The sequence below is a fragment of the Heterocephalus glaber genome, unplaced genomic scaffold (genome assembly GCF_053883595.1).
Source record: "Heterocephalus glaber isolate CG9 unplaced genomic scaffold, H.glaber_assembly_v1.0 deba00001733, whole genome shotgun sequence".
NCBI lineage: Eukaryota > Metazoa > Chordata > Mammalia > Rodentia > Bathyergidae > Heterocephalus > Heterocephalus glaber.
In genome coordinates, this window is record NW_028258444.1 from 15298649 (window position 1) to 15313939 (window position 15291).

At 38.7% G+C, this 15291-nt stretch overlaps 1 protein-coding gene across 1 annotated transcript; it reads left to right on the forward strand.

Annotated features, from left to right (window-relative positions):
• Window positions 1–91: 91 nt before the first annotated feature.
• On the forward strand, window positions 92–6807 carry LOC147821500 (uncharacterized). Its single transcript, XM_087200070.1, has 2 exons — window positions 92–1322; window positions 4301–6807. The coding sequence occupies exons 1-2, from the start codon at window positions 947–949 to the stop codon at window positions 4315–4317; spliced, it is 393 nt and encodes a 130-aa protein (XP_087056196.1). The 5' UTR covers window positions 92–946; the 3' UTR covers window positions 4318–6807.
• Window positions 6808–15291: the final 8484 nt, after the last annotated feature.

A 15291-nucleotide genomic window follows, 5' to 3' on the forward strand; every position in this document is an offset into this window, starting at 1 on the left:
CACAGGTCGGCGCGCTACGGTGACGACGGCAGCTTTGGAGCGCGCCACACAGCCTTCTCCTCCCACCCTCCGGCCCTGCGCTCATATAAGCGTGCTCAAAGGGACCGCAGGGGGGCGCCGGCAAACCGTCGCTGCGACGGAGAGCTTGGTGGTTAGAGTGACGTCGCGCGCCAAAGAGCGGGAGGAAGGGCTGCTCTGTGTGGCAGAGGCTTCTGGGAAACACCCTGCCCGCTCTGCCCTCCGCCCACGGCCCACTATGCTTTCTGTGCGCCTGCGCCATGCAGGGATTTTGGGCTTCCCCTTTGGCGGCCTGGCGGATTACACCGCGAAAGCTATAAAAAGGGCTCCTGGAGGCCCGGGCTTGAGATTTACGAGGCCGTTCGCCTGCATCAGTATCGCAGGGTGACGTTTAAAAGCGTGTCCGTACCCTGCGGGTTGTTTGCCCACCTGCCGTACATTTGCGGGAAGGACGTAGCGTCCGCAGTGTGGGAGCCCATCTGGCTCCGCTCTTGGATATTGACTGGGCGGGACCCTCATCGCATCCAGCCCAGGGGAGTACTCGCGAGCACAGGCCCACGCAAGAAAGTTGAACCTGCTCACGACTGATTTAAATAGCTCCACTTTGTGGACAGGTAGTGACGGTGTGTGTGTGTGTGTATATATATATATATATTTTTTTTTTGCGGTACAGGGGATTGAACTGAGGACCTTTCGCGTATGAGGCAGGCGCGGCGCCACTGAGCTAACTCCCCAGCCCGGTGACAATTTTTGCCAGTCTTCGACACCTGCCCTAGCGGTTCTTCACAGACTTCTTTGTGTTTTGCAAAGGCATTGGCTTTTTGACCGTATCATTTTTCTTGGGGCGATTTCAGGAACCCCCTGTCTTCTATTGCTGCTCTCTGCATCCGCCTCTTTTGAAGTGGTCTTGGCCTTCCCAGAACCTGGGATGGAGCGCGCCGCCCTGCGGTCCTGGCTACCGGTCTCTGTCGCGTACTACCGCTGCGCGCCCTTTCCGGTCCATGCCCTCTTCCCTTTCCGAGATCCTGGGCCCCAGGATCTTTCCTCCGGAGTTTCCCGACCTCCCTGGCTATTGACCATGCTCCTGCCGCTTTCCCGCAGGTTCCCAGACGTAGCTGGTCTATGTGTTCCCTGCTCCCCGTACCTACCCGAGTCGTCGCTTCGGGGACACCCTCATCCTGTGTGCCTTGTTAAATCTTCCAAGTGCCTGTCTTACACTGAGGATTGGGATGGTGTCTGCCAGGTTCCTGACAGGGCCGAGCATTTAAATACCTGCTTAAGGAACACAAGTGACAACCTCTCTGGTAAATTCTTTAGTTTTACAAACTCCAAAATTTTTTTTTTTTTTTTTTGGTGCCGGGGATCAAACTCAGAACCTTGCACTTTCGAGGCAGGCGCTGTGCCACTGAGTTAAATCCCTGGCCTGGCCCTCCAAACTTGTTTTTGGTGGAAGGTTTGGGAATTTAGATGACTGCATTAAAATATCTCAGGGAGTAGTAATTTGGAGGAGTTAAAACACTTTACTCTGATAGAACAAAATTCTTACAAAAGAAGGCCTTTAGCCACTACCAGAGCAAATAGTGCATTCATTATAAAGAACAAAGAATCAGTGAAAATTAGTGCTTAAAGAATTATATTAATATAACCAGATCAACAAGCATTGTGATGACATTGAACAGAATAAGGGTGTAGTTTTCATGTGTACAGTCTGTAGGATTCACCATTGAAACTCCTATCTCTAATATCTATCTAATCTAATATCCTGTCTCTATGCTCCTGATGAGCATATCCATTGCAACATTCCTGTGTTCTATATTAAAAAATCTTTTTTCTTTTTGAGACTATTCCTTCTCAAATTAGAACCAAAAGAGCAACATCAAGTAGAAAAATATAATTTTTAAGTTAATAATTCAGCTTTTAGTTTCAACAAAGGTAAAGTTTCAACTAAACTAATACCAAATCTTTTAGTGTATTTATTCCCTAGCTGGTATTTAACTTTTTACTTTTAATTGACAAATAACTACACTAAAACATTGAGTTGTGAGGAACTTGTTCTGCAAGTGTTCCCCAAGACAAGCAAGTATTTCTAATAAATTTTAACACGATAAACAATGAGTGTCTTCCATTACAAGTGATTCGTGACACCAAACACATGATTACAACTGAGCCAATGGTTCTCTCTCCCTCTTTCACTCTGTCTGGGATGGTGGGTGATTGTCTTACTGGGTAGTTTCTTTAGCTCTCAGAGCATGACACTGGGTCCAGCAGACCCATCCCTTGCTTTCCTACTGTAAATTTGTACTTTTGTGTAATTAGCTGGCTGTGCTGCTCAGTACCTTTCCCTGAGGATACAGGAAACAATCTATATGTTTATCCACTGGGTATGATGAATGGCAAGGTGTGTGCACATGTGCAAAAGTGGCAAAATGGGATTTTTACCCATGTTTTGTGTATGTTTACATGAGCATCACAGAGGGTCCGGCAGACCCACACCACTCCAAGATTTGTTAAAAAAAAAAAAAGTTTTCTTTTGATTTTTCTGGCAGAAGTAGCTGAATTCAGTACAATGGCACATAAAAAATGAGATTTGCAAGTTTTTAAGGAGGTCAAAAGTAACTCATCAGATTACTCATGCATGGATGAGGAAGAGGATCTGTTATGGTAAAATACATGTTTTCATAACAGAAGCGTGGTGTGGGTGTATGAGGAGGAGGAGGACGTTGACATTGGCCATGTGAGCCAAAGTTTCTATGACAGTGAAATGGAACAAGAATTGACTGATACAGACTCAGGGAATGCAGACCTCCTTGATTCAAATGACAAAACAGCAATGTGAGTACATATTTGACTAGTCAAAATGTTGCAAAATGGCCATACAACCAAATGGAACAATCCAGTGTTAGAACTAGGTCCAAAAATATAGTGAGGGTCTTGGCAGGGGTGAAATGTATTGGACAATCCCAGCACTGCTATTCAATGTTGGAAATTGTAACAGACGAAATGCTACAAGATGCTATGAAATACACAAAGGCTGAAATGCAAGTAAAATGTTCTCTATGCACCAATAGCCATATTCAAAAATGTATTTATTATGATTCCAGAACTGAAAACATTCATAGGTCTGCTGTACTCAGCAGGGATTTCTCATGGTAATCGCAGGAATGTTAAAAAAAAATTATGGAAAAAGTATTGAGTCAATATATGGCATAAAATTTTATGGCCTTGTAACTGCAAAGACTTATGCTTTCAGTTTAGACATTTATCCTGAAACTCAGCTATCAAGTCCTTATTCATACAGTAATAAACCAAATGATGTTAACAGGCTTGTTGCTCCAATCTCCCAAACTAATTAGAATGTGACATTTTACAATTAGTTTATCAGTTTCCAGTTGATACTACATTTGCTAACAGAGCACAAGCTGACCAGTGCAGGAACTGTACACAGGAACAAAGCAGAGATTCCAAATGAAATGTTGCAATTTCAAAACAAAATTGTAGAGTACAATCTTTCGGTTTCAGAAAGATTTACATATAGAAAATATGGCAAAGAAAAACAAACTGGTACTGCTGATGTCAACATTCCATCATAATAGAAGTATTGACAAATGGAACAAAATTGAACAAAATGGAAGCCTGAGATGGAAATGTTCTACAACACAACCAAAGGTGGAGTAGATTTTGGTTTGGGGTTTTTTTGGTATCAGGGATCGAACTCGGGACATTGTGCTTGTGAGGCAGGTGCCGGAACCACTGAGCTAAATCCCCAGCCCTGGAATAGATGTTGTTGAGTTATGCAGAAAATATGATGTCACTCAAAACACAAAGCATTGGCCAATGGTTATGTTTTATTTGATCCTAAACATGTGTGGCATAGTTTGATAATTTACAAAGAAATAACAAGTGCAAAATATAGATAAATTTTCTTTGAGGATTAAGACTGGAACACATTTACAGCAGAGGAAAAACAAAATGTTTCTGCCTAGGGAATTACACAGAAAAATTGTGGAGCACACTAATGAGCTGACAGGTGAACAGGCAGGCACAGCATAACAAAGACCTCCTATGACAACAGGAAAAGCAAAAAACTTTCAACTGCCCTACAAGAAGGAACAGGAAAACAAAACTGTGTGCTATCAGTGTAAGTGATACTTGTGTATGGAACATGCAGTTGTCATGTGTGAAGAATGCCTTGGGTGTGACAGTTGAAGCAAAGATTATTTCTGTGGTAAACTTTGTGTTTACATTGTAGTTCACATAGGTTTTTATTTCTGATACCTTTTAGGTTTTGCAAGCAAGTAAACAGCTGATGTGAAAATGTTGATGTCTATTATAAAGCACAATGCATACTAAGAATTTACTACTTATTTTATTGTTATTTTACGTTCCTGTTAACTACACACTGTATAAAAGAAACTCCTGACAAAACAACAAGACCAGTAAGATGTCAAGTATGTCCTACAAAAAGGCCAGGAAACCAAAACACGTGAGCTGTCATTGTAAGCAATCTGTGTGTATGGAATGCACTGTTGTCTTATGTGTAGACTACCTTACATGTGATTATTGAAGTAAAGATTGTATTTTGGAAAGTGCTATTGGTATTTTCATTGTAGTTCATATAAGAATTTATTTATGGTGTTCTATTTTAGACTTTGTATACCAAAAAATAGTTGATGTTGAAAATTTTGATGTTTTTTATATGCTCAATAAATATTGAAAATTCACTACTTTATTTTTGTGATTTTTTTCCTAAGTACTCATTGTTTAATAAAATTCATAAAATTAATAATTCATCAATAGAAATAGTCTAAAGAATATATGCAACTTTATGACAAAAATTAGTGTTATGCTCCACAGATTAGAAATGGCTCACCAATTAAATGTACTCTAGGTCCTTTTTGCCGCAAACAATTGAGCAAGACAAGCCAAAAATGGTGCCACAAGTTTATTTGAAAAGTGAAGGTTAGCTAAGTGTGGTGGCACATGCCCGTAATCCCAGCACTCAGGAGGCAGAGGCAGGAGGATTGCCACAAGTTCAAGGTCAGTTGAGGCTATATAGTGAGTTCAAGGCCAGCCTGAACTACATAGCAAGACCCTGTCTCAAAAAAGCAAAATAAAAAAAAAGTGAGGGGTGAAAGGATAAGGGAAAAACTGGCTCTGCAGAGTACATGGGGCAAACATGAAAGAAAAAGAGCAAAAATAAAAGTACACCCTGGTCTAGAAGACACAGAGTGGGCCACCATGAGGAGTCACAATAGTGAGCTCCTCATGGCATCTATATTCTTATCTGTTGTCCACATCTCCTGGGAACCCACAAGAAATTCCACATACAGGGACCTGGGAATTATTTGGTGCTGTCCTTGGATCTCATAATAGGTTCCACTTACCCCCAGCCAACTTTGCCACATCCCACGTCCTATCTCATTCTCCCATGCTCAGTCTCAGCCCATGGTGTTGGGCAGAAACCGGTGATCTTTCAGAATGTGGGAGGGTGTCCACAATTGCCACTAGTGTATTTTTTGTCATTTCAAAGCACCTATGGGCATTTCTTTTCTTTTCTATAAAGGAGTAAGCTTAGGAATGCTTTACTTCATTCTAGGTCAGGCTGCCTGCAGACACAGACCTCCTCTGATTCCTTATTACCATTTACATTAAATACAGTGCAATATAGGACAACAGTTTATTAATATATTGTAGTCAACATCTGTGTGAGCATGTACGATGGCCCCCGTGCAGAAAAATGTTGAAAAGAAAAATGGTTAGAAGAAGATGATTACAGTGGAAGTTAGGAAATCAAGAAATATGGATGAGGTATGTGAGTGTTTGAAATTGCAAGATTTTATAAGTCTATGTTGATCATTTGCAAACTATTACAGAAGAAAGAAAAAATAAGGGGACTAGATGGAGCAAAAGGAGTCAGAATATCAAAGCAACAGCCACATGTTCTGGAAGATGTAAAAAAAAGTTGCTGGTTTGGATAAAAAGAAGCAACTAGCAGGTGATACTGTGACTGAGAACTTTATCTGTGAGAGGCCAAATGCCTTGGACACCAACCTTATAAGTAAACTGCCAGGTACATCAACAGAAAATGAAGGCTTCAAAGCATGCAGGGGATGGTTTGGTAACTTTAAGAGAAGTGACATCCATAGCATTGTGAGGCATGGAGAGGGTGCAGGTTTGGACACTAAGGCAGCTGAGGCATTCACTACCAAGTTTCAGAAGCTCATTGATTCTGAGTGTTACCTGTGGGAGCAAGTTTTTAAATGCAAGGAGACATGGAATTTTTGGAAAAAAAGATGCCAAAGAGAACCTACATTATAGAAGAAGAGAATGCAATGTCCAATCAAAAGCCCATGAAAGACCATCTCACCCTCTTTTTTTGAACTCATGCAGGTGAGAATTTCAAAGGCAAGCCCCTGCCATGTATCATTCTAAGAATCTACAAGGCTTCAGGAAATGCAAGGTGCAGAAAAGCCAGTTAAACGTAGTATGGAGGTCCCACAGCAAGGCTTTGGCCATTAGTATCCTGTTCATTAAGTGGATCAAGTAGGTCTTTGGTCCTGCAGTGAAGAAACACCTTTTAGAAAAAAAATCTGTCCCTCAAAACCTTGCTGGTTATATTTAATGCTCCTGCTTTAATGGTTTAATGCATTCTCTAGGCTTTGAGGACAATTTACTGGAGGAATTCAAGTTCATTAAGGTCAAGTTCCTTCCAACATCACTCCAATCCTCCAGCCCATGGATCAGCAGGTCATTTCAAACTAAAAAGCTGTACACCAACACACCATTTTGGTGATACTTCGAGGTGACTGAAGAAATAAACCTTATTCTCTGAGAGTTTTGGAAAAAATCACTTCCTCAGGATCACCGATAAAGCCTGGGATGGGGTCAGCAAGAGAACTCTCAATTCTGCTCAGAGAAAACTGGGCTGATTGCATTCTTGGACATGACTTAGGGGGCCTTGCTCATCAAAAGGAACCACCAGTAATTGAAATTGTGTCCTTGGGGAAGACCATGGGACTGGAAGTGAATAAGGATGAAATTCAGTAGCTGCTGAAGGAACATGGCCAGGAACTGACTACTAAAAAACTGATGGATCTACATCATGAGCAAGAGCAAGAAGTTATGGAGGATATCTCATCTGCAGAAAAAGAGAAGAAAAAAAGCCGAGGATGCAATGTCACATTTCCACAGAAAGAAAAGGATTCCATTGAGCCAATAGATAGCAGTGATTCCATTAGTGATAGTGAAAGTCGTCCTACACAATAACCTTCCTCTCTCTTATCTCCCTCACAACAGCCACAAAGGTAAGTGCAAATTAATTTGTTTATTTTTCTTTATATTTTGTTTTTTCTTTATTATTTTATATTAGTGTTATAATCAATTTTATATGAATATTTTTGGGTTGTGGAACAAATTATCTGAGTTTCCATTATTTCTTATGGGAAATTCATTTTGATATACAAGTGGTTTGGATTACAAGCATGTATCTGGAATGAATTATGCTCACAAACCAAGGTTTTACTGTGTATCTTTATGGAATGCATTGTGCTTTTTCAATACATGTGTATATTGTGGAATTGTTAAATCAACTAATTAGCATATTCATCACCTCAAGTACTCTGTGCGTGTGTGTATGTTTGTGTTTGTGTGTGTGTGTGTGTGTAGATTTAAAATCCATTCTTTCAGCTTTTTTGAAATGTACAATATTGAAATATTAACAATAGTCACCATGTTGGGTAACAGACCACCAGAATGTATTCCTTATAGTCTACCTGAAACTTTGTACCCTTTGAAGCCATCTCCCCTTCCCCCATCCACCCTCCTATCTACTTAATCTCTTAGTTCTGATTTGCTACTAATTTTTACTTTCATTTGCAAATAGGAGGATTGTAGTAAGCCTTCACTTGCCTCCCCAAGGAAAAGACAGTGTATATTTCTGTACCTACAGCTTCCTCCTTATGTTTGCAAGGTGAAGGTTTATTATTCTGTTTCAATGTTTTTAATTTTATAAAATAATACAGAGATGCCAAGCTTTAAATAAGTAAAAACCCTAACCCTAACTATAAAATAAAGGAGTAAAGTTGATAATAGCAACCATCCCTGTCAACATTTTAGATTTAAATAGGTCCATAAAAAACATAAACAATACACATCATAAAACAGCCTTCAACTAAATGCACAATTGGTGTGGTACTTTTACCAGACACTTAAAATATTAATCCTATCCTACAGCAATAGAAACCCAGAGTCATCTTTAAAATGAAGGTTATTCAATGTAACAGTCTTGACAATTTTATCAGAAATATCTGCTACTATAAATTTAACTATTATAAATAGAATACAGCTGGGCGTGATGGTGCGTGCCTGTAATCTCAGCACTCAGGAGGCTCAGTTAGGAGTATCACAGTGAGTTTAAGCCCAGACTGAACTACACAGCAAGACCCCGTCTCAGAAAGAGAGAGAGAGAGGGATTGAGATTGCAAAGGGGACTAAAAACACGTTCATGCAAGAAGAGCTGGTAATCTAAAAATATGTACAGACAGATATTTTTCTAAACATGAAGGCTCCAGTATGCTCTCAGGTTAGTCTCCCACTCCCCATAGAATCTCTCCATTTTATACTTCTCATGTCTCATAATCACTCCTGCTGAGCCACTCAGCCCTGAACCCAGGAACCGGTGTGACCACCATAGGTCTAGAAGAGAACCTCCTCGACTCTTTCCTATACCTACGAATCTTTCTTCAGTGTCTGTACCCATGCACACTTGTTTTCTTCCATCACTAAGGAAAAACTGTCTCTTAGTTAAGGCGTGGCTTTCTACTTGTGCTGTACATCTGGTTTTTGGAGGATTTATAAACCATTAGCATAAAAAGCAATCTAGAAACTAATACAAAACTGCTAATTTTTTTTTTTTTTTTTTTTTTTTTTTTTTGCAGTACCGGGGATCAAACTCAGGACCTTGCACTTGTGAGGCAGGCACAGTGCCACTGAGCTAAATCACTGGCCCTAGAACCGCTAAATTTTTAATCCTGATGAAATAACTACATATTTATAAAACCTTCTCCTCTCTTGTCAGCATAATTTCCTAAAAGAAATGCATTTTATTTTTTTTTCAAATTTCTTTTTTAAAATCAATTTTTTTATTTTATCCCATTTCCCTCCCCCCCTTAAGCCCCTTCCCCTCCCTATGTACAAAAGCTTTGGTTCCATTTTTTCCTTCTATTTTCACATTTCAAGAAATGCATTTTCAACACCAAAGACTAAACTTGAAAATCTCTTTTTATTTGCTTTCCCTATAGAGAGGTGAAGCCATCAGCAGCCCTTGTGCATTTGGAAATCTTTCAGAACATATCCCCTTAGAGCTCTGCTCCGTAAGTGCAGTATTTTCTGTTTGGTTTTGTTGGTGTTTGTTTTTTGTTTTTGAGACAAGGACTTGCTATGTAATCCAGGCTGGCCTTGAACTGGGGTGATACTCCTGCCTCAGCCTCCTGAATTCGAAGGATTATAGGTATGACCACTGCACCCTGCTCAAATTCAGTATTTTCTATGGCTTCTTTACTGAAGACTGTCTTACCTCTCCTCACTCCATATCTAAAAATAGTTTCAATTCTAAAATTACTTCTTCATTTTAGTTTCTATTTACTCTTTTTTTTTTTCTTTTTTTTTCTGGTACTAGGGATCGAACTCAGGGCCTTGCTTGCTCTTGGAAGGCAGGTGCAGTGCCACTGAGCTAAATCCCTGGCCCTCTATTTACTCTTTTTAACAGTAAAAAATGTTATTTTTAACAATTCAAACAACACAGAAGTATATAAGATATATTCATAATTATATAAAGTGTATAAACAAAAAGTTGGTTTTGTGCCATAAACAATTCTGGAATAAGTAGGCTTATGCATTTATCTTTTTAAATTTGCAATTTTTTCTTATAGAATTCATTCTGAAAGTGAAATTGATGAGATAAAAGATATTTAAGGCTGGGCATGGTGACACACTCCTTTAATCCCAGCACTCAAGAGGCTGAGGCAGGAGGATCACCATGACTTTTGAGGCCAACCTGGATTACATAGTGAGTTCAAGGCCACCCTGAATTACACAGCCAGACCCTGTCTCCAAAAAAAAAACTTTTAAAAACATGTTCATTTTTTAATTTTAACAGATACTACCTTTAGAAGATATGGATTGGTTTTTGCCATTCAACATTCCTTTCTCCTTTCTCTGGCAATAGCACTCCCTTTCTTTAGATGAATTAGTCCCATACTCTTTTAACCTCTGGGTCCTCCACTGCTAGTGGGTCCTCTACTGTCTTCTTTACTGGACTGACTCACAACTGCTAATGAGAATATATGTCCTACTAGTTATAATGTTCTGTCATTCAAGAATGGACCCATGGGGCTGGGGATTTAGCCCAGTGGTTCCACCGCTTGCCTCACAAGCACAAGGACCCAAGTTCGATCCCCGGTACCAAACAAAACAAAACAAAACAAAACAAACAAAGAATGGATCCATGAATCAATTCAAGTTATTCAGAATCAGATCAAGGACTTTTGTTCTCTTTTGGACTTGTTGCTGTAACTATGTAAGCTCTCCTCCTGAAAAAAGATCCTTAAAGAGACTGACTTACATTCAGAGGAAGACAGAACTAAGACCTTAAAAAAGTCTAGGTGCTGATGATAGCATTTAGGTAGGACTCAGCCAGCTACCATCTTTCTCCCAAAATAAGACCTAACGGGAATATGAACCCTAGCATGATTTTTCAGGATGCTTGTAATAATAAGCCCTGCTTCGAAAATCAACTCCAGTTAGGATCATCAGCCAGATGGATGTGTTTAGTACTTCCATTGCAACACATGACAGGTGTACTGAATTATAAAATAATATCAATATATAATTAAATATAAATAAATATTATTTACATTAAAACTTAAATTAAAAATCCTTAAATGATAATATAAGTTATAATTGGGGCTGGAGATTTAGCTCAGTGGTTCCACCACCTGCCTGCCTCACAAGCAGAAGGACCCGAGTTCAATCCCCAGTACCAAAAAAAAAATATATATATATATATATGTTATAATTAAGTATTTGTAATACCCAAGAGGTCACCTTTGGATGGGAAGTAAACGCCCATGTAAACAGATGAAATTGAGACTTATTGCCTAATGGCAAATTGGGGTACAGACACAATGCACGAATAACGTGTGCACTTTATAACGAATGTGGTTGTAACTAATATGAATCTTCATAATTCAATATGTCATTTGTTGTAACACGTACGTTTTTAAAAATTAATTTTATTGGTACATTTAAGGTATACAATATAATGACATTCATCTTTGGAAATTTGCACCTTTTTGGAATCCATCTTGGCTCTTATTTTTTCCCCCTTCCCCTGCCCTCCCTTCAACTCCTCCATCCCTCCCTATCTACAAACACTTTGTTTCTATTTTTTCTTTTTCTCATATTAATTCCATTCCCTTTTTTCTTTTCCCCTACCCCTCCCAATTGCCCTTCCCCTTCCCCTTTGCAATTTTCCTTCCTATTTCACACTATCTATTATACCTTTTAGTCCTCATTTACACTTTCACTTTCTCACACTACAAAAACTATTCAGTATTTACACATGTGTGTCCTATTTATTTCACTTAATAGTATCACCTCAATGTGCATTCATTTGCCTAGAAATGTCTTTAGTTTATCGTTCTTTATGCCTGAGTAATACTCTATTTTATTTAAAAAAAACACATTTTCTTTATCCAGTCTCCAGTTGATGGGCAATGGGGTTGTTTCCAAGTTTTAGCTCTCACGAATTGTGCTGCTGTGAACATGGGTGCACATATATCACTGTGGTATGATTCTTTTTTTAATTTTAATTAATTTTATTGGTACATTTAAGGTATACAATAGGATATTCATCATTGGAAATTTGTACCTTTACATAATGCATCTTGGTTCTTATTTTTTCCCCCTTCCGGTGCCCTCCCTTCAACCTCTCCACCCCTCCCTATCTACACTTTGTTTCCAATTTTTTTCTCATATTAATTCTATTACTTTCTTTCTTTTCCCCTACCCCTCCGACTTCCCCTTCCCCCTTGCACCTTTTCTTCCTATTTCACATTATCTATTATACCTTTTAGTCCTTATTTACACTTTCAGTTTCTCATCTAGAGAAACACATGTTTGTCCTATTTATGTGGTATGGCTCTTTTAATTCTTTGGGGAAGATCCCCAGCAGTGGAATAGCGGGGTCAAATGGGACTTCCAGTCCTAGTTCTTTGAGGTATCTCCATACTGATTTCCACAGTGCTTGCACCAGTCTACACTCCCACCAGCAGTGGAGCAGGGTTCCTTTTTCCCCATAGCCCTGCGAGGATTTGTTATTGGTTCATTTCATGATAGCAGCCATTCTTTCTGGAGTGAGGTGGAATCTCAGAGTTGTTTTCATTTGCATCTCTTGAATGACCAGTGATGTTGACCATTTTTTCATATGTTTATTTGCTATTTCTACTTCTTTGTCTGAGAAACGTCTGTTCATTTCAGATGCCTGTTTTTGGATTGGGTCTTTAAATTTGGGAGGTCTGATTTTTTAAAGTTCTTTATAGATTCTAGATAGTAGACCTTTGTCTCAGAAACAGCAGGAGAAGATTTTTTCCCACATTGTGGATTGTCTCTTCACACTGTTTCTGGTTCCTCTTGCTGTGCAGAAGCTTTTTAGTAAGAAGAGATCCCACTTGTTGATTGTGCTAGTTCACAGGCAACTGAGGTTTTGTTCATAAAATTTTTTCCTACACCAATGGCTTCAAGAGTTCTATCTAAACTTGCTTCCAGCTGGTTTAGTGTTTCTGTTTTAATATTTAGATGTTTAATCAATTTCAATTTTAGTTTAGTGCACGGTGAGAGATATAGGTCTAGATTTAATCTGTGACAACATGAAACCCAATTTTTCCAGCACCATTCATAAAAGAGCCTATCTTTCCTCCAGTGAGGATGTTTGGCTCCTTTGTCAAAGATGAGGTGGCTGAGTGTGTCTGGAGTTGTTTCTGCATCTTGTAATCTGTTCCACTGGTCCTCAGGTCTGTTTCTTTGCCAATACCATGCTGTTTTATCACAGTAGCTTTGTAGTATAGTTTCAAGTTGGGGATTGTGATATTCCCTACCTTGTCTTTATTGCCTAGTATTGCTTTTGCTATTCTAGGTCTATTCTGTTTCCGAATGAATTTTTGGATTGTTTTCTCTAGGTCCATGAAATATGCTGCTGAGATTTCAATTGGGATTGCATTGAATCTATATAGCAGTTTTGGAAGTATGGCCATTTTCACTATATTGATTCTTCTTACCCAGGAGCAAGGGATGTCTCCATTTTCTGATATCATCTTCAATCTCTTTTTTCAGAGTGCTATAGTTGTCAGAGTAGAGGTCTTTGATTTCTTTTGTTAGGTTGATTCCTAAATATTTCAATTTTTTGGATGCTATTGTGAAAGAAATTGATTGCCCCATTTCTCTCTCAGTGAGTCTGTTTTTCGTGTAGAGTAAAGCTATTGATTTTTGTGTGTTGACCTTGTATCCAGCTACTTGACTGAATTTGGTTATTAAGTCTAGAAAACTTTTGGTGGACTTCTTAGGGTCTTCTACATAGAGTATCATGTCATCTGCAAATAATGACAATTTGACTTCTTCCTTTCCTCTCTTTATTCCTTTTATTTCTTTCTGTTGTCTAATTGCCGTGGCTAATGTTTCCAAAACTATATTGAACATAAGTGGTGATAGTGGACATCCTTGTCTTGTTTCCTGATTTTAGTGTGAAGGATTTCAGTTTTTGTCCATTTAATATGACACTGGCTGTTGGTTTTTCATAGATGGCTTCTATCAGATTAAGGTAGAGACCATCTATTCCAATTTATTTTTATTAAATTCTTTTATTGGTACATTGTAGGTATACAACACAATTACATTTCTCATTGGGAATTGTACCTTTACATAATGCATCTTGGTTCTTATTTTTTCCCCATTCCTAGCCCTCCCTTCACACCCTCCACCCTTCCCTATTTACAAAGACTTTATTTCCATTTTTTCCATTTCTCAGCATTTTTCCTTTCCCTTCTTTCCTTTCCCCTGCCCCTCCCACTACCCCACCCCTTTGGACCTTTTCTTCCTATTTTACATTTTCGATTATTCATTCTAATCATTGGTACATTTTAGGTATACAATATAATGACATTCATCCTTGGAAATTTGCACCTTTACATAGTCTCTCTTGGTTCTTATTTTTCACCCTGGCCCAGCCCTCCCTTCAACCCCTCCGTTCCTCCCAATTTACAAAGATTTTGTTCCTATTTTTCCATTTTCTCATATTAATCCCATTCCCTTCTATTCTTTCCTCTAGCCCTCCCACTTCCTTCCCCTTTGCCCCTTTTCTTCCTATTTCACATTACCTATTATACATTTAGTCCTTATTTACACTTTCAGTTTCTCACACCAGAGAAACTATTCGGAATTTATTCATGTGTGTCCTATTTATTTCACTTAAGAGTATAGCCTCAATGTGCATCCACTTAGCTATAAATGTCTCTAATTTCTCATTTTTTATGGCTGAGTAGTACTCCATTTTATTAAAAAACCACATTTTCTTTATCCAGTCTCCATTCCAATTTTTTGTAGGGTTTTTATCATAAATGCATGTTGGATTTTGTCAGATGCTTTGTCTGCATCCATTGAGATGATAATATGGTTTTTGTCCTTGGCTCTATTGATATAGTGTATTACATTGACTGATTTACATATGTTAAAACATCCCTGCATGCCTGGGATGAATCCCACTTGGTCAGGGTGTATGATCTTCTTGATGATCTCCTGCATTCTATTTGCCAGTATCTTATTAAGGATTTTTGCATCTATGTTCATTAGTGAGATTGGCCTATAGTTCTCTTTTTCAGTTGGGTCTTTCTGGCTTTGGGGCTCAAGGTGATGCTTGCTTCCAGGAATGAATTTGGGAGTATTGCTTCCCTTTCAATTTTGTTGAAGAGTTTAAACAGTAGTGGAAGCAGTTCCTCTCTAAATGTCTTGTAGAATTTAGCAGTGAAGCCATCAGGACCTGGGATTTTCTTAATTGGCAAGTTTTTTATTACATTTTCAATTTCATTGATATTGAGTTGTTTAGAATTTTTAGGTCATCTTCGTTCAACTTTGGTAATTCACATGTATCTAGGAATCTGTCCATTTCTTCTGTTTTCCATCTTATTGGCATATAGGTTCTTGAAGTAGGTACTGATGATCCTC